Genomic DNA, 27,259 nt, shown 5'->3' on the forward strand with positions numbered 1-27,259 from the left:
GTTCCGGAATGGTTAGTCCCATATAGTATCCTTTTTGTACTAGGATAGACATAACTAATCTACACGTATAGTATGTAATAGTAACTCATCATATAGTTTCTAGGTACAAGTATCCATGTAAGTGTATCCATGTAAGAGGATCCATGTAAGTGTATCTCTTCATATCGCATTTAGTATAGACTCATGAATAAACTGACTCTGGTGTGATTCCTTGTAATAGGAATAATGTTTTGTATCCCCTAAACTATCCCTATAATAGTTTACTGTAATGTATTTGTGGTCCAAGAAGGTTTATACACCCTTGCTACTCATGAGTGTGGGAATTTAATGAAGAATGAAAGTTGTCATATCAATATATATATATATATATATATATATATATATATATATATATATATATGAACATAAGTGTATAGATATAGATTTGACCAAGGACATGAAAAAGGTTTTGTAAAACATTTAAGAGTTTTGAATAATAAATAACAATGACTTGATGTCATTTTATAAACATTTCAAAAGTAATTCATTTGATAACAAAACATTTTAAGACAGAAAACCATTTCATGTATCACATTTTTGGTTCAATTTTGCTCACCTCTATCCACCAACCCCCAACAACCTACCCCCATATCCACACCACCCCACCCATTCACTACTCAAACACAACCACTCCCAACAATCTCGATCTCGCCCCACCGCATCGACACCCACTCCTAAATCCATGCTTTTACAACCCTATCTCACCCAAAAACACCTACACCCATACTCACAAACACACCAACCCCAGTCCAACAACATACACCCATCACATCTAACAACTTTATGCATACCCTTTTGTATTCATACATGTACCCACCTAACCTATCTATACCCACCTAACCACACTCACTTTAAATTTTATTACAAATTTGGTCCAAACTTTCTTATTTTGTAAATCTAAATCAAATTAGTTTTTTTTTCTTTTTTTACAAATTACTTTGTATAACCTTTGGATTTTACAACTGTTTTAAGACTTATATTTCACAAATGGTTAGGTGACATTTATCCCATAAGCAAATACAAAACACCTTGACTATTTTTAACAACTCAAATGTATAAGGTGACCCTAAAATCCATATGAATTGCACAAAAATACCAAGTGATTTTTAAGTTAATTGCATGGATTTGAAGTTTTGTAAATAAGGGTTTTTTTTATCAATGTTTTACTATTCTAGCATTTTAAAATATTTTGTATCATGAATATTTCATGCATAAAATATTTCATGGTACATTTAAAGTGTTCCTAACATCATAAAGTTGAATTTATTTTATATACAATTTTACCGGTTAAAATTTATATTCAATTTTAATTCGACGTTATACGGATTGGAACCGGTTTCTAACTTTCTAATTTGTATTCAATTTTAGTTCAACGTTATTCAAAAATCATAAAGTGTTCCAACAAAGCCATTTTTCTAGTAATATTTATTGTGAGCCATCACAACAAATATTAAGTCATTTCCTAAAGGACTTAATGAGACACTTCAAGGTCTTCAAAAAAAGGTTCCATGTCTTCATATCTTCACAAGATCTTTAAGCTCTATCTTGTTACATTTTTATAAAAAATAAAATAAAACTAGTCTAAAACTAATTTATTACATATAAAAATAAACACATGAAATAATAGCTATTTATCTAATACATCATCATATGAATAAATTGTAACAAACATATCAAACATACCAACAAACAACTCTTTGTTTTTTCTAAGACAACCTTTATATAACCAAAATGAATGGAAAAATGGTTATATAAAAAACACTTTTAACAAGTTGCCAAAAAAACAAATATGGATATTTCTTTAGCCAAAAAGAAATTCATGCTTGTTTTCCGGAAAAAAGAAAATTATCATAACCTAAAAAAATCATTCTAACATTTCAAAGATGGCTCTGATACCACTGAAGGGTTTTGTTGTATAAAATAGATAGTTTTTCAAAAACCGGTAACGGAAGCTTTAAAATTTCTAATAAATTTCGAGTGTGACAACAAAACAAATCATCAAGGATCCTTTTAAAGATGTTGGAATGATGTTACAACAACCATAGGGTGTTTAGAAATAACAACCTTTGTAGCCTTTGGACCCCCTTGGATTTAGGGTGTTGAAGTAGATGGCAAGAACAAGAAGCTTAATCTTCTCAACAAGTAATCCACCAACAAGATAAGGTACTCAAAATGCTAGTTTTCTTCTTGTATGACTTTTTTCTTTAAGCCATAAGTGCTTAGACAATTAAGCACTAGAAGGAAGTCACAAAGTAAGCACTAAAAGCTAAAACGCCAACTTCAAAAGTGGAGAGAGGCTCTCTCTTATGTGATCTCAGCTTTAGAGAGAAATAGAGAGGAGAAAGACCAAAAGAACTCAAATCATTTCATGCACAAAAGTCCCCTTTTATACACCCATGAAAAGTAAATTCAAACCATTAAAATACTCTAAAGTATTTTAAAGCATAAAGTGAAAGGGGGACAAAGCATGGACACCAACTATGGAAGAAAACACAAGCAATCTCCCATACACTAGGCCATTCCGGCCATGATGACTTGGAAGAGACAAAAATTGTCTCCAACTTTAATAACCATGGTAGAGTAAGTCTTTAACTTAATCATGGTTAAACAAAGTGTCCAAAACATTGTACATGACTTATTATATGATACCATATCATATGATCGCTAGTTTCTAGTTTCTTTTATTATTATTTTCATAAAACAATAATTATTCTCGAATTAAATACAAGAGTTGAATTTATTTATTAATATCAAATATATAATAAATATTCAATAAGTACCAACTTGATTAAAGTGTGACACTATAGGATCATATGTTATTAGCAACATCACTCAATAATGATTCTTGAGCATAGATCCAATAACTCCTACTTGGGCCTTACCTTAAAGTTGTCACAACTAGGAATTCTATACCATGTAACCACGACAATGATAATATTTGTGAACCAAATATATGAAAGCATGTATGATGCTTATACAATAACAACAAATTTTCCGTCAAACACTCTATGCAAACACTTCAAACAGTCAACAAAGAATTGGAAACCCTACAAATCCCGGTTTAAGTCCATTATGGACTAGGATTTCCTTATTGGGCCTAATGGGCCAATAAGCCTCCAATTTGACTATGTTGGGCTTAGAACTCTTAAATGGGCTCTAATTGGACCCACTCCCATTTATTTTAACATTTTGGGCCATATTGGGCCTAGAATGAAATAAAATACCCTAATTGGACCCATTTACATGAAACTTAATATTTGGGCCTTATAAGCCTAAAATGAACTAGGTTATTTTTAATGGGCCTTATTGGGCCATAACAAATCTAATTAGCCCTAATGGACAATAAAACTCATTCCTAGATTTATTTTGGGCCGTGAACCATCTCCAAAGACCAATTGGGTCGAAAAATCATCAATGGGCCATAATATGGATTTAAGCACAAAAAAGGCCCAAATTCTTTCTTTCCTCTACCTCTCTCGCCCAACTACAAAACTTAGGGAGAAAGAGTTGACTTTTATATGCCACCTCACAATTATACTTGGGATATCCATGCAAGTATCTCATACTTCCAAGCATCTATCACTTCATTCTCTCTCTTCTCCCCTCTCTTTTCTTCTTCGGCCGAGAACACAAAGGAAAAACACACACACCTCACAAATTCTCTCCAAACACTCTCAAAGAACACTCTTCACTTCTCCTTCAAAGTTTTCGAGATTAAGAGCTTTTCAAGGAGGATTATTCCACAAAAATCATCATTCTAGGTAAGTTAATGATTGGATCCATGGTTTAGCTTCTTGAAATTGTTATAATCCCCTTCTAACTCATGACATTTCATGATCAAACTCCGTAGAACCATCTAAGTTCGAAAACTACCTCAAGAAGTTGCTAGGGCCGAAATCTTCTCTCAAATCTTCATCAAAACCAAATCCAAACCTCAAGGTGAGTTCATACCCCTATATTTCTGGTTTTCATATGTTTTATGGGGGAGAATACAAGTAAAATATGTAGATTTATGTGTATGTGTGTGCTATGTGTGATTTCATGTGTATAAATGGTAAATATGTGCCAAAAATGAAATATATTTTGAGATCTATAGTTCATAAGGGAAAAATATGTGATCTAGGGTGTAATACACATAACTAGTTAAGAAAATCTACCATATAAGGGTTAAAATAAACATGTTACAACATAAGACTCATTATTGGGTTATTTTTGTCAAATAAGCAAATGTTTGGGGAAAGATTTTCATTCACGGTTTCTTAAGGACTAAAAGAGTCAGATAAGTAAAAATAAATGTTTTTATGGATATCATACTCTTTTAAGGGCTAGAAGTGTAAATTGTAGCTTAATGGGCCAAATTTTGGGCTTTTCGGCCCATTAAGCCATAACTTGCAAAAATTTCGAATTTCAAGGGAGTGAAATGATAAAATTCTCAAAAAAGGGGGAAAAAGAGGTAAACAAAACTATTTCAGGGGTTAAAATGATGTATTTTCCAAACAAGGATTAAAGATGTAAACTTTTTGGATTTTGGGCCAAAATTGTAAAAATTGCAAAAGTTTGGGCTTTGACCGAAAAATACTTTTCTGGAAGGGATGAAACTGCCAAAGAATAATTTTTGAGCTAAAAACATCACTTGAACAAGTCTTTGGGTTAAAAGTGTCAAGAAAATGGTTTAAGGGCTTAAAATGTCTTTTTTTATATAAAGGACTAAAACTGTCAATTTTACCAAAGAAGGGCTAAAACGGGTTCAAACCAAGAATTTTGAGTCAATTATTTTATTTTTAAGATATTTGAGATAAAATAGAAATACCAACTACCATTCATGAAAATGGAAAGATGAAAATACGTATAAATCAAAACATCGTTAAAAATAACCGACCGGCCTTGTTCCGGTGCGAAACTTACAATCATCCAAATCAAAATTTCCAACAATTGAACTACACCTAAAACAAGTAAACATTCAAATCTTTGGGCTTGAAAGTTCCAATCATGCTTGTTGGGCCTTTGTGACCCATTAACATGATTTTTGGGCCCAAGGGATAATAAATAATGTTATTGGGCCTTCTATGACCCAATTTCATATTTAAGGGACCCTCAATGGCTTTTAAGTGCTATTGGGCCTTAGCGGCCCATTAGCATTGCTAGTAAGGTCCTAGTAAATCAAATGCGAAATGGGTCAGCGTGTCCTTCGTATAACCAATAGCCATAAATAATACACGGGGATAGTAGGATCTTGTAATCCTCTTCTCCTCGTTTATTAGGCTGATCGTCAATCCAAGTAAACAAATACAAGTCGATAATCAATAGTAATCAAAGTCAATTGGGATTTAGTGAGTAATAACGGGTGGCACCAACGTGTGTCGGTCGTAGTCTATAGTTATAATCAAAGTCTCCTGGAGGGAGAGCGAGAGTTTGTGTATAGATCTATACGTGGGTGACTCCCCCACACCTCAGCTGTTCGCTACAGTTAGACTCGACCAGTCTAGGGTGACAAAATCTTAAAATCAATTCCGGCGTTCACCATAGTGCCAAGACAGACGAACTAGTCATTATCATGCATGGTTATAATGACTCACATAAATAAATCCAGTATAAATCAAGTAATCAAGGTAAATCAAAATCATTCACGTGATGGGATAACAACTCGAACCGTTATATGATATTTTTATTTTCGGAAAACATCGGGTTTTCCGGGGAAGTTCAACATTTTTCACTGGTACTTTTAATACGAAGTTTTTCAACTATACACGTCTAGAAATCATCATGCATATATTTACGGATCTTCACACTTTTATATAAACAATGGTCTTTTCAGAAAATATCGGATTTTCTGGGTTGTTTTCTTTCAAACTACACAAAAAAAATTTCATATCAAACCTGCTTATGAACTCACCAACATTTCATATGTTGACCGTTTTTCAAAATAACTTGTATTCTCAGGTAACAGGTAAGCTGAGGAGTAGTACCAAGTATGTTAGGGTGTTGTGCTTTTGAAAACTATCAAACAATTTATGTTATGGATTTGTAATGTTAAAACAATGAACTTGATGTGAATAATGTCAGTTGTAATATATCGATGCATGGTGATATTTATGTTATGATTCATGTATATTCATTGTGATGATATTCAATTTAAGTCACGCGAGCCCTCGGACGTTTCCGCCGTCTGGTTCGGGGCTGTGACAAAAGTTCATCCCTTCACTTAGCCCAAAACACCAATACTCAGATGGTCCAATAAGGGCCTACACATCTAAGCCCAAAAAGGTGGCCCAAACTTGAAGCCCAACTTGTTAAACCCAACAGACTCAGTACGCGGGGTGTACCCAGCTGTACGCTCAGCGTACTCCGCCTTAACCAAGAAGCGCACTGTTGACCACCTACGCCCAGCGTACGCATACCGTACGCGGTGGCCATGCAAATTTCGAATAAGGGCTTAATTCATTCAGTCCAAACGTCCAAAATCCAAATCCAAGTCCAAAAAGGTGCTCTTAACCATAAAGTTTCCAACTTTATGGTTATGCATGCATCATTAAGACCCAAAACCAACCTCTAGTTGATCTTAACCACCAAAGACATCTATACTTTGCATACAAGCACTAAATGAATCAAGAAAGCATTTTTATGACTTAACACAACTCAAATCTTCTAAAAAGGCAGCTTCTTTGGTCTTAGAGTAGAATTTACTCATTAGGTCCTAGAAAAAGGGACAAGACTCATAAAACTCTATATGGCTAGATCTCTATGAAATACAAGTAAAGTTCAAGACTTTATACCTTCTGGAGCTTCCCAAAGAGATGAAAATCTCAGATCTACAAGCTTGAATCCCACACCAAAGCTTCTCAAAGAATCCTTTCTTTTTCCTTCAACACCAAGAACACACACACACACACTCAAGCTCAACTCACATAAGGGATAGGGCTTGCAAGATCGACTTAAGGAGGGTGGAAGCTGAAAGGGTGAGGGAAATGAGGTTATAAGAGAGATTATATAGGGCTCAACCCTAAAAATTAGGGTTTTCAACATCTGATGAGTATGTCGCGCGTACGTTAACGTACGCCCAACGTACACACGTATGCATGACGTACTCCCATCCCATCCAAATTACGGTTTTGCCATTAGGGCTTCTCATGGCTACTTCCTTCCACTACAAGGACCAAAATGTCATGAATTAAAATTATAAGGATGAATTTAAAAGTACCTGAACACCGGGGTGTTACAATTTGACATTCAGGTTATCTTAAAACACCAACCCCAAGTTAATTTCAGTTCAGTTGGAGAAGATGCAAATTGAAATTGGGGGAGATGCAAAAGATGTCTCAAACATTATTTGTTTTTGCCCTAGAAATCGAGGACTTCACCGGAGACGTGAAATCGAGGATCAGCATGAAACCCCTCCTTTCTCGTATGGACACGTCAAATGGAATAACATGAGTGGTAAGTGAGGCAGCGAAAAATAGGATGTGATAGATGGAGAGGCATTTAAGGGACCAAAATTGGCAATATGCCAAAATACTATGGCATATATCTAAAGAAACATAAGATAATTGTTCGTAAGGGAAACTCACATTTAACATATATATATATATATATATATATATATATATATATATATACACACACACACACACACAAAGATACATGGAAATGTTCAATAGAGAACCATTATTAATCAATGAACCAATCCAAATGTCGAAATTTAAAGCGATCAACGGTAAAAGGAAAGGTTGTAGATTTTTACAATAGACGCACATGCACCAGATTATAACAAACATACTTCATTTTTTTAGTTTAATTTTTTTAGGTCATGTTTATCGAAAAAAACTGAATATACCATTGTTTGTGATTTTTCGTCATCTTTCCATAGAAATCCATATTGATATATAAAAAAATAAACTTTTTTTTTTTCAAAAAACCGACTTCATTTTCTTTGTTTGTTGAAAAGTTAAGGTATATTTTTTTTGTAGAAAAAAAATAATAAATATATCAAAATTCATATTTTTTGGTACTCTTTAAACATAGATTCATATTGATGTTAAAAAAATCGAAATTTCAGTTCAAATTCACATTGTGAACCTGTTCAAATTCACATTGTGAACCTGTTCAGATTCACATTGTGAACCTGCTCAGATTCACAGTGTGAATAATAGTAAGTCGGATTCACAATATGAATAAATCCATTTGTTGATTTTACAAAACTAATTTATGAGTAATGAAAACGTTAAAATATTATAAAACTATATGAAATATATTTTGATTCATATGAAAATTTCACTAAGTTAATTTGTGAATGATCAAAAAGTTGAAATAGTAAGTCAAATTCACATTGTGAATGTTACAAATTGAAATATTTACAGTTTAAATTTGTGAATCTGAACTGATCGAGTTTTTTTGACATTGTGAATGTTACAAATTGAAATATTTACAGTTTAGATTCACAGTGTGAATCTAAACTGATTGAGTTTTTTTTAGTCGGTGTTGATGTTTATTAATAGAGTACAAAAAATTAATATTTTTGGTATAATTAGATTTTTTTTTTGGATAAAAATAAACTTAAATATTAAAAAATAATAATAATAACAAAATGAAATGATTTTTTTTTCTCGAAAAAACAAGTTCGTTTTTTATATATCAACATAGATCTCTATGGAAAAATGACGAAAAATCGTGAAGAACGGTATATTCGGATTTTTTTTCGAAAAAAAATGTGGTCTAAAAAAATTTTAAATGAAAAAAAGTAGGTTTTTTGGTAAAGAGGTGGATTTTTTAGTATAATTCGATATATGTGTGTCCGATATACAAGTATATATTTATTTCCTTGGCCGTTGATCATTATGATTTCCGACACTCACGATTGATTCTTTGGTTCCTTGTTAATTATGGTTCTCTATTAAACCTCAACACAGATATATATATATATATATATATATATATATATATATATATATATATATATATATATATATATATATATATATATATATATATATATATATATATATATATATATATATATATATATATATATATATGGGAAAACCCTAAACAAACCCAACCTATTATCATCCCATGCTCGATAAAACCATTATGTTATTTTTTGTACGATAAAACCATTGTATTTGTTGATTATGCTTAAAATAAAGCCTTGTAACCGGAAAACCCTTGATAGCCGGTTACCTAAAATTTGTGACATCAGAAAAACCTAACATATTATCCTTTAATGCTCGAAAAAACCATTATGTTATTTCTGTACAAATAAACCATTTTATTTTCTAATTTTGTACAATAAAACCCTTTTATGTTCTGATTTTTACAACAAAACATTTTATTTACCCATTTATGTCCCATATTTTTTCCTTTTGAGAAATGATATTTTGATAAATATCCCATTTATCGTTATGGTTGCACACTGTCCAATAAAAGAAGTTTTCAAGAAGGAAAAATATAGTTAGCTTCCTTGATTTCTAATTTTGTTATGCTTTATACTCATCATGTATCTCTTTTCCACCAGTGGTGTAAAGTTCTTATAAACAATTGGTCATTATATTGTAGTGTTGTGTTATTTATAACTTCTACTTCATATATAAAATCAATGAGAAATTTAGAAGTTATCATGGTATCAAGTGTTTCTTAGGCAATCCCTCTTATAAAATATATCCCTTCACTCCTTAGCAAATTTCTCTCTCGTGTTGACATGTCTTCATGTAATCCTTGTAGTACACCCTCAGGCTCTAAACCCAAGCTCTCCATAGTTGGAAACCATGTCTTTGATCCTACTCTCTATCAAAGTCTTGTTGGAGCTCTCCAATATCCGGCATTCACTCCTCGGATATTGCTTATGCGGTTCAACAAATATGTCTCTTTATGCATGATCCTCGTGAACCTAATTTTCTTGCTCTAAAATGTATACTTCCATACCTTTAGCGGACGTTGTCTCTTGGTCTTCATCTTTGTCCTCAGACATGCCGCTCTACTTTTGTAATTTGTATCTTTGTTGGTGACAATCATGTTTCTTGGTCCTCCAAAAGGCAACACATCATGTAGAGGTCTAGTGCCGAAACTGAGTACAGGGGGTAGCCAATGTTGTAGTTGAAGCTGTCCGACTTCACAATATTCTTGAGTTGTCATGTCTATAATCTCGTACTACTGTGGATTTTTGTGACAATGTAAGTTTTATGTACCTAACGTCAAACTCATTACATCACCAAATAACCAAACATGTGAAATATATTTATATTTTGTTAGGGAACGTGTTGCTATTGGTCATGTACACGTACTTCATGTTTCTTTTGCTCACCCATTTGCTGATATTTTTACTAAAGGATTACCTACATAATTATTTTTGGATTTTCAGGAGAATTTAAACATTTATGAACCTCCCGCTCAAATTGAGGGGAAGTGTTAAACTATTATTTATTGGATAGTTTAGGTCTTTTTATCATGATATAGTCTAGAGTCCTTTATGTAATTGTACAATATTGGTTGTAACATATATAGCAAAGGAATACATCAGAAACCCTAACAGGGTTATTTTCACAAACCAAGCACACAACTTTTTATTATGATAACTTCAGTGTTGTATACTTGAAATCATTTCTTATGTAGTGTTATATACTTGAAATTAATTCTTGTGCAACATCGACGCATGAAGTACATAAATATTGACATTCGTTTTGTTAGAGAAAAATACATGGCATAAAAGGGAAGATAATTAATCATTGTACAAAATGATAACATAAAAGGGTTTTATTGTACAACATCAGAAAATAAAATGGTTTTTTTTGTACAAAAAATAATATAATGGTTTTTCCGAACATTAGAGGATAATAGGTTGGGTTTTTTTGATGTCACAAATGTTATGTAACCGGCTATCAAGGGTTTTCCGGTTACAAAACATTATTTTAGGCATGATCAACAAATAAAATGGTTTTATCGTACATAAAAATAATATAATGGTTTTTTCGAGCATTACAGGATAATATGTTGAGTTTTTCTAATGAGAAATATAGGGAGTGGTTCAAATGAGAACCAAAAAATGTTAAAAACCGTAAAAACCTCTAACTTTAGATGTTTAACCCTAACCCCTAAACCCTAAACCCTTTATAAACACTCTAAACCCTTTATAAACATCTAAAATTAAAAGTTCTTACAGTTCTTAACATTTTTTGGTTCTCATTTGAACCTTTATATATATATATATATATATATATATATATATATATATATATATATATATATATATATATATATAAGCCAAAAAGAAACTCACATTTTTATCTTATTAACCAAAACATCCAAATGACAAGACATTCACCATTTCAATTGACGTCAACTCCAAACACAGTACAAAACCTTCATGTTAACAAACACACCCTGCAAAAGAGTTGTGTTTATGTACGTGTGCATTTATAGCCGATAAAATAAGAGACAAGTCTATTTCGAACCAAAAACACAAACAAAAAGAAAACTTCTCTAGATGCCCTTTAATTAATATAAAATCGAAAGAAAAAAAAAAAGTCAAAATGTGTGACGTGACATTTTCATCTTCATTTGTTAGGTTCCATTGAACACATTTCTTTCCATTTCAATTAATATAAATGAAAAAGAAAAAAACAACTCAGAAATGCCATAACAACATGACTCAAAAACTTCAAGATTCAAGAATGGTTGAACCATGGTCCACCAATGGCACCATTTACATGCCCATTTCCATGAACCACCCCGACCCCGACCCCCATCCCCATACCATTCTGAACCAGGGCCGGCGGCAGTCCAACCGCCATGGGCGGCGGGGGTGCACCCGGGTACATCCCGTGTGAATGCGGGCTCACGGTTGGGCCCGCCACACCTTTGCGCTGTTGGAGCGCGTGGATTTGTCTCAGTCCCTCTTCATGAATGCGGGAAATCGTCTCCAACTCTTTCATCGATAGTGCCTCGAGCCCCGCTCCGTATAATGGCGCGTGTCTTGACATTTCTTCTTGGAGTGATCCCTCTAAACTATGAATATATTGCTGTAATAAAAGGTTTGGTTTTAGACTTTCAGTAACTTGAGGGACTAAAAATGTAAAAAAAAAAAAATCTCAGGGATGAAAATGAAAATGAAACCTCGCAAGTCTGCAATTTGGATTCCATTCCATCGATATAGGCTTCACATCGAGCGATTTGTTCTTCCTTTTCACGCTTTTCGCCTTCTGTCTGTCCAACTGTTTGTGTCAACCGGCGGATTTCGTCCTCTAGTGACTGTCGGATTTCTTCCCGGCTTACATTTTCCGTTGCGTAACGTTTCAGTTCATCATCAAATCTTTTTCTCGCTGCTTCCGCGTTTCTTAGTCTTTCAGCAAGAGCATTTTTCTCCTTTGTTATTCTCTGAAACAGAACATCATATTATCATTTTTTATGTAACAATCAATGTAACATTTTCTTTTTTCTTTTATCGATTAAAAAAATAAAAGAAGTAGCTACCTTCAACTCATCACGTTTGCGGGATTTCAACTGAGAAAGCTGTGTCTCTGCATCATGAAGCCTTTCTTGAAATAATTTCTTTTCAGCAGTAAGTTTGGCAATTTCATCATCGCGTTCTGACCGAAGCCATTCCAGTTGACTTTCTATTTCTTGCATTTGTTCACACATCTCTTTTCTTTCCAAACTAAATCGATCCATTTCACTCTTCATCTCACTCTGTCATCATATACATAAATTCAAATTTCAATCTTTTTTCTTATTAACATTATTATTTATTAATATTACCTTAAGGCGACTATTAGTGGCTTCAGTATCACTCAACCTCTGCAACAAAACAGTTTTTTCTTTCGTCATATTAGAAACTTGCGTTTTACTCTCTTCACGAATCCGAATAAGCTCATCTTCATTGGAACAGAGCTGATGCCAAAGAGCTGCCCTATCAACATTCGCCAGGTCAGCAACCTCCTGCATCATACTCAAAACAGGCCTAACAAACTCCTGTTCCTCAGAAACAAGAAACACCAAAATCTCCAAATCTAAATCTAACTCCCGACTAGCATCCGTAGCACTAGTAGCCCGATCAACAAGTCTTTTTAAAATCCTCAACCTGTAGGGCCCATCCGCATACCATTTAAACAAAATAGTATAAAGCATCTTCACAAACCCTCTCACACACGGATCCCTAGAAACCCCTAAACTCTCAGCTAAACCAAGAACAGAAGTAAAATCATCCCTTTCCACTCTAAGTTGTTCCATTGTATCACCATCCTCAAAAACCACCTCCTCCTCCTCCTCCTCAAACTGAGAACAAGAAGTTAAATTTATCCTTCGAGCAATTCGTCTTTCCAAAACAATTGCCACCGATTGTGCCGAAATTGCCCCTCGTGAAACTGCCTTTTCGAATGTCTGTGATGATTCGATTGAAATACACGGGATGGATAACATTTCTAGCAACATGTATATATCTGAAAAATGAGTTTCGTGACTTGTCATTGTTGTCCCCTCGAATAACAACACGCCACGTGGCGCTGACGTGTAACCATCATTGTCCTCGTTGTCGATGTCTTTCAATATAGCTTCACCGATGTCGTTACAGCTGGCGACTGTTCGACTTAAATAATCAAGAACACAAGGCGAGACTTCACCACCTAAATCCTTTAGCCTTCCACGAACTGATCTCACCTGTAGAGAGAATTTTGTAAAAAAAAAAATGTTGCTATAATTAGAAAGTAGGAAGATGTAATGAGATAAAGGGGCTTACTGCTTCTGGAAGGTGTTGAGAGTGTAAAGCGGCTTTGAAGATGAAGTCAATGGTGGCTGCAAGTGGTGCATCGTTTGAGTCTTCCAAGAGTTCAAATGATTGAAAAAGAACACGTTCCCAAACTTCACTGTTGCATTTCAACTGGCTAAGAGCACCAAGAGCCTGAATTTTTTTTTTTTTTTTTAAATCTTAAAGAGTTAAATGCAAATGTACTTTCGTTGAAAATGTAGCATATTATAGAAACTTACTGGAAGTAGTAAATCAGGTTCAGCATCTGGCTTTTTGAGTCTATCCAAGAGTGCAGTAGCAGCAAGTGGATGTTCTGAATGGTCAACCAATTTAGGTACAAGGGCAATTAGGTCATGTTGCAAATGTTTAGGAGCCTTGTCTAATACAAGAGCAATCTTTTGTGCAGACTGTGGTCTTCGCCTTGGCTCAGGACAACCTTGTGGAACAGCTCCATCTAATGCTCTTAATGAGTTCACAATCAACCCTAAAAGTTCCTCAGATTGCTCCGGCCATTTCGCCTAAAAAGACAACATTACCCTTTTAACTTTTATCTTCTAACTTCTAACCAAATACAAACAAAAGGGAAAGTTGAAGTACCTTAGACCGGAGAGATGAACTCTCCGATGAACTGGCGGCATAGGTTTCCGGCGGAGAGAAAGGCGGTCCGGCGAATGGTTTTTCAGTCATGAACTCTGAGCTTTGTACAGCAGAAGCAGAAGCGATTTCATTCCCTCCAGAATCCAATCTTTCATGAGCATAGACCTGTGAAGATTCTGTTACTCCGGTGGTGGTGGTGGTGGTGGTGGTTCTCCGGTCAAGCTCCGGTGGGGAACTAGCGGCAGAAGGTCTAGAGCTTCCGTCTGAAGAATCATCTTCTGATGGTTGACAACACTCGACCATAATATCAAGAAGTAAATCGATTATAGCCTGTTGCAAAACTTTGACACCCATTAAGAGATTGATCAAACTAGGTGAAGATTCATCGGTTTTGGGAATTTTCTTGCCATCATTGGTGCTACCGGAAAGCTTAGTTGGCAGGAGGAGCCGCTTCACTTTGGCGGGGTCGTCAAGGTAAACGCGAAGTCCGGTCAAGAATCCGGCGATTGCTCCGGCATCCATCAGAAGCTTTTCTCTTAAAGTCACTTGAGGCTGTGAAGGGTTATCACCATATGTGAGGTGAAACCCTGCTCTTGAAAGAAGGTTTCTGAATATGTCTTCTTCATCACCACTGATTCCTTCTTCACTGTCCTCTGAATCAATCAGTTCATCAGGATCAGTTGTCAGAGCATCCTGATCATCTTCAGAAGCATAAACCTAGAAAAAAAGATTTAACTTTTTTACTAAAAGAAAAAAGGAGAATGGGGGATTAAGAGACTACTTAACTAACCTCAAGATCAGCAAACTCAAACCATGGGCAACAATCCAAGATTTCACATACAAAAACAACTGTGTCTCTTACAAGAAACCCTGCATCTGCTTCAAGCATATCAGAAACCTTCATAAACTGAAGCACAGAATTATTCCATGTCTTTGTACAAATAGATGACTCCTTCCACACAGTTTTTGAAGGATTCTTTTGATTCAAAACAGCCATTCTGTATTTCACCCAAAAGTTCTTATCAGGGTCAGTCCCAACAGACTGATCACTCTCAAGGTATATGCATATTGTGTCAAAAGACTCATATACCCCTGCATTACGAAAACACAAAACTGTTACTACACCTCTTAACATATTTGGTTATATTATATCACAACTTCACAAGAAAACTAAAAAGTACAAAAATACCTACCTAGACGAAGCTCACATCCACCAGCTTGAAAGAATCTACTAAATATCTTACGGGTTTCCATTATATCTTTAAAAGACAAAAAATTCTCCACCTTCCATGTAAAAGAACTCATTTTGCCTCCACCAGAATTATTAGAAGATTCAGTTTCTTGATCTGTAGTAAAGTCCTGCATTATGGATGTCTCCTTTAAAATTAAAACTTCTGCTGAAAAGACTACAACATCATGAACAAGAAACCCGGAATCTTGATCAAATAGACTTGTTAAGGTTACAAATTCACGCCACCCCCAGTCTTTTGCAGATTTTGAGTAACGATTCTGAGATTCTTTTGTGACAGATTTGTCCTCCATTTTTTGATTGACAACTGACAAACGATGGCTCACAAAACAACTCCAGTCACTTGTGGTGTTTCTTGAATCTGTAACCTCAAGAAAAACTGAAAGATGACATGGTGGCTGAGACTGCCCTGATACAATGAAGCACAAGTGTCAATTGTCAAAACTCAAAATCAGACATATTTCTACAAAACACTTGTGAAATTCAATAAAATAATAGCATACCTCTGGGGTAAACTATAAGTCTGCAATCACGGTTTCCAATTTGAAACCTCCTGCTCTTGATACAAAGGCCTGTGATCTTTCTCTTTTTGAGAAGATCTTTCAACCTTGTGAAGTTTTCAATCCTCCATGTGAATTTACCCATATGGCCATCTGATTTTCTAGCACCACTCATGATTCTGCCTGCAATCAATCCCCCATTCTTTGAGAAGCTACTATGCTCCTTGATGACATGAAAGGATGTGCTAAACACAGCTGTGTCATCCACTAAAAACCCTGATTCTCCACCAGAGAAATCTGTCATTTTCATGTAATCATTCCAACCTAAACTTGTGTTATCTCCACTCTTATTATCAGCAGCAAACCTCCCATATGAATCCCTATGCATGTGATTCATGCCAGGTTTTTGATTCAAAACAGACATTCGAAACAAACACCAACAACTCCTATCTGAAATTGATGCCTTCTCAGTATCTTTACTTTCTAAACACATGGACAAGTAATCCACTCCATTAACAGAACTCTGGTAGATACTGATACGCAAATTACACTCTCCAGCTGGGAAAACAGGGCTCATTATCTTCTGTGTCTTAATCATTTCTTTAAACAAGGTAAAATTGTGGACCTTCCAAGTGAACTTCCCACTCAATACATCACCAACAGGTCCAGTCATCACAACGGAATTGGAGACAGAGTTGGACTGAAGCTCATTATTATCACGCACAAAATTAATGGATTCATTCAATATGAGAATATCGGCAGTAATAAGAACACAATGATCATCATTAAAAAGAAATCCTGATTTCGTGTCAAGTATGGAAGCGGATGGTGTAAAATCACACCATCCATGAGACTTCTTCTTTGTGGAAAACCTGTGCCAAGAATCACGATGAATAGATTTAGAATCATCGGTAGGGTTTACTACAGTTAATCGATAACTAGCGAAACAGTCCCACTTAGAAGAGGAAGTGCCTCTAGGGTCCATGATTTGTAAATAAATCGAAATATAACCAGGCAATGCCTGCGAGTCGCCCTTAGGGTACACTAACAAACGGCAATCGTATCCGCCGACTTCGAAATACTTACTCCACAAAGCCCTAGTTTTAACCCTAGGAAAATTGAAGATTGTCCATTTACACACGGCGGCGAATTCGCCACGCCTCTCGATTGTCACGGACTCCAACGACGATGACGACGACGACGATGAGGAAGAGGAACAATCACGAGAAGACGATGATGCAGGATGGTCCTCAGTCGCCGGAGACGTTGCATTCATTAGTTGTACGGTTGGAGAAGGCGGCGGCGGCTGCTGTGATGACGACGTCAAGGACGATGATGATGATGAAACTGCAGCTTCTGCTGACGATGAAGAAGAGACGGCCTCAGATGATGTTTGATGATGGTGATGCTTCATTGTTCTGCGTAGATTAACGAATTTTTTTGTGTTCTATTTATAGATTTTTCTGCGTTCGATTTTTCTTGATGAAATATATGGAGATTGAGAGAGTGGTGTGGGGCTGGAGCCTGGAGGTGGGGTGGGAGAAGGGAGGGGAACAAAGCACACAGGGTTGGGGTTTTCTTTGGTGCAATTTGGCAAGGCTAAACTATGGCTAACCTCAAAACTACAGTGGAGGGTACTACAGTAAAAAAAAAATTATTTATATTTATAAAAGGTTTAAACATGTTTTATGGTATTGTACCTCATACCAAAGAGATTATAATATGTTTTTTAATGTCCAATATTAGAAAACTACATATGATATAAACTAAAATGCATTAATGTGTAGGACATTTTGATTATCACATTGTGTTTTTTAATCAAGAGTGTGTACATACCACTACTATGGGTAAGGTTTCATTGTGACTTATGAGTAGTATATAGCTACATTGAGACGTTGTTGTATAAGGTTCAAAAACTTATGTGCATTGTTTTGTAAATGGTTTGTACCATAGATTTATATGTGTTGCTTAAAAATCTTACACATATAGTCATTAGAGTTAACTTGGTTTGTCATAGCATATGCATAAGAGATCTCAATTTTAGTTATGTTATTCAAATATTAATGTTGAATCATTAGATCATCTCATATCATTTATAAGTTGAGGTGTTTCTAGTTTTATAAAAATTTAAATGTTAAAACTGTTAATTAGCGAATTATAGAGAAACGTTTAGGAATGTTAAACGATTCATGAAATCTCGATTTAAACATTAGCTTCTTCTACATGCATAATATTAGAGATAATTGCAAGTTGCTTCTACATGCATGGTACCTTGATGATGACATACTTATTGGAGATTCGGAGGAAGTGGCCAAAGCGTTAGACATCATTAATGTTATTGGCCTAAAATTGGGCCTTCGGTTGAATATCAAGAAAACTGAGCTCTTTTGGCCCTCGTGTGATGGTAGGAAGTTGTGTGAGGGGTTATTCCCGGTTGGCATCGGGAGGCCGCCATTGGGGGTGAAACTTATCGAGGATCTGTTAGTAGAGATGCTAGTTTCATTAGCAGCTTAGTCATAAAGAGAGTTGAAAACGCTGTGAATTTGATGCACCTTCTTCCACAGTTTTCTGACCCGCAAAGTTAGCTCCTTTTGTAACACCTGATTCAAGGTACTTTTCATTTTTTACCCTTGGTATGTAAATATTTTGCAGATTTGGTCCCTGGGGGCAAAGTTTCCATTTTCGGAAATCTCAGCGTACGCGGGGCATGCTTCTCGTACGCAGGACATACGCACCCAATTAAACAACATTATGACCCATGATCCTTTCATTTCTCAACCTCCATTACCTTTTGAGTCCTATTTTGAAACCCTATCCCTTCTTGAGGATATTTGACCCTCTTGTGTGTGTGTTTTTAGTGTGTGTGTGTGTGTTGGTGAGATTGGATGAAGAAGGAGCCTTAATCGAAGGAGAACTTGTAGATCCAGACTTCACACATCATTTCCAACTTCATTGAGGTATAAAGCTTGAAACTTGTTCCTTGTATGCTTAGATCTGGTCTTTATGAAGTTTTAGTCCTATGATGAGATCTAGTGGGTTTCTTCCACTCTAGAAGTTAGGAGTTGCTTCTCTTGATGTTTCTGAGGTCTTTAGTCCATAAAGTTAGCATCTTGATTGTTGTGGATCAACCATGCATGTGTTTAGGTCCATTTGGTGAAAGTAGAATTCTAAAAGTAAGATTTGGGTTCTTTTGAGCCAAAAAAGGGCTCCAAGTTTGTGATTTTATGGATTAAGACGTCCCACAGGGCTTAAATCTGAAGTTTGGACGAAAATGTCTTAAGGGAATAGGACCCTAAGTTGGATTTTGGGACTCTGTCCAATACGTCAGGCATGCTCCGTAGTACGTTGTGCGTACTGGGTCAGCATGTCATATGTTTGGGTTGATGGGTTTTGGCCATAAGAACATCCTATGTGCTCATGCAAACCCTAATGCTTGGATCTAGGTTTCTCTATTGTACATGCAATTCATCCAAGACTTTAAACCCTAGTTCTAGCATACAATTAATCATATTAACATGTGAAAGAGGTTTAAATCTTACCTTGATTGTTATGTAGCAATAACAATCTCAAATCCTCCTTGGAATCACATCCATTCGTAATTAAGAATCACATCCATTCGTTGTAGAAATATGCAAACATCAATTTTTTATAACGATTTCATTGCAAGGAAATAAATAAATAAATAAATATGTCAAACAAAATTTATTTATTCATAAAAGCAGCGGAAAACATTTGTCCTTACAATGCAAAATCAACTGAAAGACTATGTAATCAAATATTCCTAACAACTCTATCATAACTTTCTAAGCTCAAAATTTAATCTTCGAATCCATGTGATCGAGATCCATCTTTTCGCGATCAGACTCATCTTGCTTTTCCATCAGGCTTCCTCTCTTTTCACTGATCCTGCAAAACATTCAAATGTAATCTTATCACATTATGTATTAAGAATCAATGAATAGGAACTTAATGGATTTAGATAGTGGATTTTACCTGCACATCCATACTCTTTGACTCTCCCATCTTCTGGATTCTTCAGGCTCTTAGGGCAGACTTGTATCCAACACCATTTCACTTGGCAACAAACGCATGTCGGTTCTCCTAGAACGTCCTCGGAAGCATGGTTGGTTGACTTTCCCAACAAATATGCTTCATTGCTTTGGCAAATCATTTTTGATTCAGCAGTAATAAGCGTGTAAGTTAGGTCAATGAGGTTTGCGTCATGATCCATCATATAATACTTTCTTTTGAACTCGTTATATGATTTAGGGAGTGACTGCAGAACCCAGTCTACAACCAACTTATCAGGGAATGACGCACCCAACATAATCAACCTATCGATGTGTGATTTCATTCCTAGAACGTGGGCACACACGGGCTTACCATCTTCATGTTTCATTGCCAATAGGGCTTTAGTGACATTGAACCTTTCAATTCTTCGATCTTGTGGGTTAGGGAGAACAACGGGAGGAGGAGGAGGAAGTGAAATCAAACTAGTCCACCTTGATTCTTTACTTGAACAACGAAATAGCTTATTTTTAGCAGGAACACCTTTTCCTTGAAATTTGGGAAGACCATGATTGTCATACTTTGACATCTACAAAACGGGAGAAAACGAATTCAAGTTAGTTGATTTATTGAGTCCTTAGTAAATCACCCAAATGATATACTAGGGCTAGGACCCAACACAATATTCCACAACTCGGGAGAGGGATGCCGTAACCCAAATTGCAGAACATTTGAAGGTAAGTGAATGACGATTCACTAATTTTCCACCATGAAAAACAAAAAACAGATTAAGTTTTAAATGTATTGAAAACTCCTAGATCCTTTGAGATTCATTGAACTTTTCAATGGCATGTTTAAATCTCGATATGCCCCTCTAGTTTGTGACTGGGATGCCGAGGATCACAAAGCGGGTGTGAATAATCATGCAAATCTACATGGTGCCCCCACATGTTACAATCACCTATTCGATGTGCCGGCTAACCACACACGCTCCACCGAACTATGACAAGCATTGAGTCACCCTTTGCTACCTTTGCTTAGAACCATTTAGTGTGCCGGTTAACCACATACGCTCCACTAACGTCTTCGCAAGGGCACAAAGTGTAATTTCATGGGATTGCATCAATTCACTTTTGCCTAGAGTAACTAAGATTGGGAATTTTATAAAAGCATTTAGTTACTTTTGTATTTCATTATACTTATAATAGATGGTTTCTGTCCTGTCCTACCCGTTCGGCTAACGACCCTCCACTAGTCAAGAGTGTGGTGGGTAAGAGTGGATACCCATTCAATCGCCATTTTATAGGCAGTTTCCTTAAACACCCCTTATAGACCAACTTCGTGAATGAGGCCTACTAACGGTAAGACTTGACACTTTACTCATACGTATATAATATTAGACTTTTAATGATATATATAGTATAGGGTGTATTTTACACTTTTAAAATACTAGGTGTTCTAATTTAATAATTATACTTTTAATTTAATTAAATTGTACACCAAAACTTTATGGATTTACTAAATCTCTTTTAATTATACACTTTAATTAATTAATAAAACCGTAAGGGTGTGATTTGAACTTTTCAAAACTATACTAGGGTTTTAGAATTTAACATTTCTAAATTAAACTTTTAATTAACTTTTAAATTCCAAAACTGAGGGCAAGTTTTGAAACATTTCAAATCATTAGGGTTTAGAATTTAAATATTTCAAAATCAAACCTTTTAATCAAAAATTCAAATTCCAAAACTTGAGGGCAAATTTTGAAACCTTTCAAAACTTTTAGATCAAAATACAAATAAGGCAATTAAACAATTAATTAGTGATTATCTAATTATGACCTAATTCAATTTCATGCAAGATAATGATCAAATAATCCAAATAATTTAACATTTATCAAATAAGGCAACAATTAGCTAATTAGATGACCAAAATCTTTTATTTTGACAAAGATAATCATAAGGAATCAATAAAATTCGAATTTTATTAATTTTAAACAATTATGACAGTTATCCTAAGTCAAAATAGGCAAAAATCCCGAAACAGCCTCCTTCTGACGCTTGAACTCGCCGAGTTCCTCTATGGACTCGCCGAGTCCACATTGGAACTCGCCGAGTTCATCAGACAGGGGGGCCAAAAATCGATTTACAGCTTGAACAAACAAACAAGGCATCAATACAATAGAAATCAATCAAGGCTCTGATACCACTGATGGGTTTTGGCTATAAGAACATCCTATGTGCTCATGCAAACCCTAATGTTTGGATCTAGGTTTCTCTATTGTACATGCAATTCATCCAAGACTTTAAACCCTAGTTCTAGCATACAATTAATCATATTAACATGTGAAAGAGGTTTAAATCTTACCTTGATTGTTATGTAGCAATAACAATCTCAAATCCTCCTTGTAATGACTTTAGAAAGCTTAGAGTCACAATTGTCACTCCTCTAATGGCTCACAAACACCAAGAGCAAGAGGATGAAGAATAAGGAGAGAGGAGGCTTCCCAAAACGTGTGAAAACCCTAGAGAACAAGTTCCCCACGTTTTTGGGGCTTAAGGGTCCTTTAAATAGTGAAGCCATTAGGGTTATCTAACAAGGAAACCCTAATTTGGATGCTTAGGCCCTAAGCAACCCATGGACTCCTTCCCTAGAGGCCTTGGACGATTTCTAATGGGTTTCCCCATAGAATTCTTCCACCCCTCTTATATGGAGTCCATTAGCTCAATATTCAACTATCATACAATTGACAGTTCTAGTCTCTTAAGTTTAATTAATGTCTTTTAGCCACAAAATTAATTTCTAATTAATTATTGACTAATATTAATTAAACAATATGATTTCTCCTTTAATTTATTATTCTCATAATATATTAATAAATCATAATTAATCCTTTCTCTCCATAATTCATCCTATCAAGTTGCTTTGGTGAAGGCAACCTAAAAGGACCATGCACCATCGGGTCAAGTACATACCAAAATAGTTATGGACTTAGACACTAATCCAACATGGGTCAACACGCATACATGGTGAATACGAAGAGTACGCAAGGCGTACGCTGTGATTAGGCTCCTTTTGTTTGGGGCCTTCTTTTGGACTTGGACTCCCTTTGGACTTTGGGCCTTAGCTGGATTTTAGGCTTTGCATCTGTTGGGTCATAGTTTGACCTTAGGTTTATGGGTTGGGCCATTATTGGGCCTTGGACCACTATAGGGTTATAGGGTCAAACTAGTTGGGCTCAATAAGGGAAAATATAGAATAGTCTTTTACCCTAGAGGCTGAGGGTGTTGGGTCGGGGACCCCGGTTACGAATTTTGACCTAATTATTAATTAGGGTATTGTTTGATTGTTTAGTGTGGGGATTTTCCGGATTAGTAGTCCGAGCATTTATCTGATTTTTAGCAGTTTGAGGTGAGTCTCCTCATTGTTCTTAGCGGGTCAAAGGCACCAATGTCGGCCCATGATTTGTTATGATTATGATGCTAGTTGTATGTGTGACTCTTGCATGAGCAGTATGTGATATGTATATCGGACGGTGTCCGATGCCAGGCAGGGCCTAATGAGTGTATAATATGTTATTTGTCTTAATGATTTTTGCATGTATTTTATGTATCTGTATGAATGTCGGGCGGGGCCCATTGTATATTTGATATATGTCGGGCGGAGCCCATTGTATGTTTGATATGTATGGTATGAGGTATTTTGGGTAACTCACTAAGCTTCGTGCTTATGATTTTCAGTTTATGTTTCAATTACTTCCAGATCGAAGGGGATGATCTCAGGATGATCACATCGCACACACCACGACTTCCCTTTATTTGACTTTGATGTATTGAAATGATTGATTGATATACTCTGTTTTCTTTTATGGTCTTATGAAAACGTTTTGGATGATGGTTTTATTATTATCAAAATGAAATTTTCGGTCTTAAATTTTGGGTCGTTACAAGTTGGTATCAGAGCCTTGGTTTGAGGGATTCAGGCACACTCTCGGGTTTGTCTGAACCCAAACCGAGGATTTGGTATATTTTTCATCAAAGGAATGTTTTATAAAAAAAATATCTAACAAAAGAAAGGGGTGTCGGGCGGGGCCCATTGTATGTTTGATATATATGGTATGAGGTATTTTGGGGAACTCACTAAGCTTCGTGCTTATGATTTTCAGTTTATGTTTCAGGTACTTCCAGATCGAAGGGGATGATCTCGGGATGATCACATCGCACACACCACGACTTCCTTTTATTTGACTTTGATGTATTGAAATGATTGATTGATATACTCTGTTTTCTTTTATGGTCTTATGAAAACGTTTTGGATGATGGTTTTATTATTATCAAAATGAAATTTTCAGTCTTAAATTTTGGGTCGTTACAAGTTGATATCAGAGCCTTGGTTTGAGGGATTCAGGCACACTCTCGGGTGTGTCTGAACCCAAACCAAGGATTTGGTATATTTTTCATAAAAGGAATGTTTTATAAAAAAATTATCTAACAAAAGAAAGGGGTGTGGTGCATGTAATCGACCGGGCTCAAGAGTTTTCCCAAAATACCCATACATGTTTTATGTTATATATTAAATTGTGAATCGCATGCTAGATTAGGGATAAGGATCTGCTCAGGATTGCATGTGTAGTGACAAAGAACATGGTTTGACATGCGGAATTAAAGCTTGCACAATTGAACATGGTGATTTGGGTGTTTAAGAGATATATTGAATGTATATGGTGTTACACAAAAAGAATCTAGATCTAGACTACATAATTAACACACACTTACACACTCACTTTTACATCTCTCAAGCACACCTCTACATGTGGTATGAACCCACTATTTATAGAGGTGTTTACATGTCTCTCTCTCACTCTCTATCTCTCATGTGTCACAAGGCTAATACTCCACATGCAAGTGGGTCTACACAAGTCAAACATTTACAAAGTCATGAATGAATAACTTTGCACCCCAACATTCTCCCCCTCAAAGTTAGGAATGAATGACCCACTTCAAATCTTCCAAAATCAAGCACTACGCGGTTCGAGCCTCAAAGGCGACACATGTCGAAACGAACTTCAATCTTCAATTCTTCCATGACTCTTCAATTTGGGCTCTAGGATGTGATACCATACAATCCAAGCAGCAACGAATGATTAATTCCAAATAATCACCCAAAAGCTGCGCATAAAAACACACCCCAAAAATATTCAATAAACCAAACCCATTTCGAATACATCACTTCCGAACTTCCAATTGCATCATCTCATAATCTTCAAAACTTCAAGATCACTTCGGTCTTCAAATCCGCGTAATATGAAAAATTCAAGTTCGAATTTCCATATAAAACTTCTCCCCCTTTTTATAATCGAAATTTGATTATAAAACTCCAAGGAAAAAGAATGTGCTCTATTCGGAATTTTTTCATGCCAAAACTCCCCCTTAACATGTGGCATAAACATTGTGCTTCAATCTGAAAAATCCAAAAAATATTGAATTTTTAGCTTCGTTCACGGATCGCCTTTGACAAAATTTCTCAAAAATGGGTAGAAATCGTAAATTTCAAAATTCTGCAGTGACCCGTTGCGCCAAAAACAGCCAAATATGCAAAACACACTCCCATTTGCGAAACTGGGTAAAATGTGTAAATTCGCACAAACTGCAGGGACCAGATTTGAAAATTCTGCAATTTCAGCATTTTATGACCCCATTTGCGAAGTTGGGTACAAACTGTCAAAAATGCGAAACTACAGGTATTCGTTTTGACAATTTCTGCATGTTCTTCAAATTTGCGAAGTTGGAATATTTTTGTCATTTCTTGAAAAGAGCAGGGACCAAATGCGAAACTGTTAGCCTTCTTCCCCAATTCACTTATACTGTAAAAGACTTCGCATGTTTCAATTACTTCGCACGTTTTGACTTCGCATTTTGACACTTCCCAGTCATCAAATGCGAACCATGTTTGACACACCCAAATGCGAATATTTTTTCTTTTACAAGTGAACTGCTCCAAATGCGAATTAAACCATCCTTGCACACTGCAGTTACACAAATGCGAATTTGATTCCAAAATGCGAACCAAAATTTTGTTCTCTGTAACCAAATGCGAATTGTCTTTGATCACATATGCGAACTCAACTGAAAAATTACTATTCGCATTTTATCGATCAAAAGTGTGAGCTCAATTTTATCGATCAATATGCGAACTCGATTTTAATCAACCCTCTTCCCAATTCATCTATTACAGTGGAACCATTCGCACATCAAAAGAACAATCGATCGATTCCAATCATAATGCGAACAATAATCCTTAATTCCAAAATCGACTCCAATCATTTTAGTCGATATTGACTCCCAAAATCAATCCTTTCCAGTTCGCTCCTGTTCGTCTTCATCTGTTCAAACAACAACCAAACAATCCTCAAATTCGCAAGTTTCACCAAATGCGAATCCATTCAAAATTTAAATTCCAAACATCGATCGACTTCTCAGAAACAATCGACTATTGACAATCATCTGTTCATTCTTGGTTCGTTCGTTCATCACAGTGTTCATTCATCACAAAAACAACTTATTCAAATGCGAAATCAATCTCCAAATTGAACTCGAATTCTTATTTCAAATCACATATTGAACTCAAATATATCGATTTCTTCTTTCAATTCCATGAATCAACCCATAGAAGTTGTGTTTGACTTTTAGAGTCAATGATCTAAAAACACAAAATAGATGATTTTGAGTTCTGATTTCAGATCAAAAGGTATTTTTCAACTGTTCTTCACCATCTTCAACTGTTCTCGATCAAAAATTTCATCAAAATCAACGAACCAATTTCGAAATTTTTCATACTAACTTGATCATTATCGATTTCGTGAATTAGAGAAAATCGATTCACAAGTTGAACTCAACAATCAAAACAAATCGTTTATCGACATCGATCCAACAGAAAGAAAGAAATATGATCGAGAAATTTAGAAGCCACAGTCGATTAAGAGAACGAAGAACATATACGTATGAGTTCCAATGTACAACTAGTTGAAGCGTATGAAGTTGAACAAACGACTGAGAGTAGTCTATTGATTTACAGACTCAATTATTTAGGAATCGGATCAAGCACATTTGGGCTATCGGGCTTAATGAAATGATATGA

At 35.6% G+C, this 27,259-nt stretch overlaps 1 protein-coding gene across 1 annotated transcript; it reads right to left on the minus strand.

Annotated features, from left to right (window-relative positions):
* Positions 1 to 11,551: 11,551 nt before the first annotated feature.
* On the minus strand, positions 11,552 to 17,689 carry LOC111908425 (uncharacterized). Its single transcript, XM_023904254.3, has 10 exons — positions 16,118 to 17,689; positions 15,559 to 16,023; positions 15,156 to 15,457; positions 14,366 to 15,082; positions 14,008 to 14,286; positions 13,760 to 13,921; positions 12,784 to 13,680; positions 12,499 to 12,714; positions 12,142 to 12,402; positions 11,552 to 12,047 (listed from the first exon to the last, which is right to left on the minus strand). Exons 1-10 carry the CDS (start codon positions 17,526 to 17,528, stop codon positions 11,694 to 11,696), a joined length of 5,064 nt encoding a protein of 1,687 aa, XP_023760022.1. The 5' UTR covers positions 17,529 to 17,689; the 3' UTR covers positions 11,552 to 11,693.
* Between the last annotated feature and the right edge of the window lie 9,570 nt (positions 17,690 to 27,259).

Source organism: Lactuca sativa, chromosome 5, assembly GCF_002870075.4.
Source record: "Lactuca sativa cultivar Salinas chromosome 5, Lsat_Salinas_v11, whole genome shotgun sequence".
Lineage (NCBI taxonomy): Eukaryota > Viridiplantae > Streptophyta > Magnoliopsida > Asterales > Asteraceae > Lactuca > Lactuca sativa.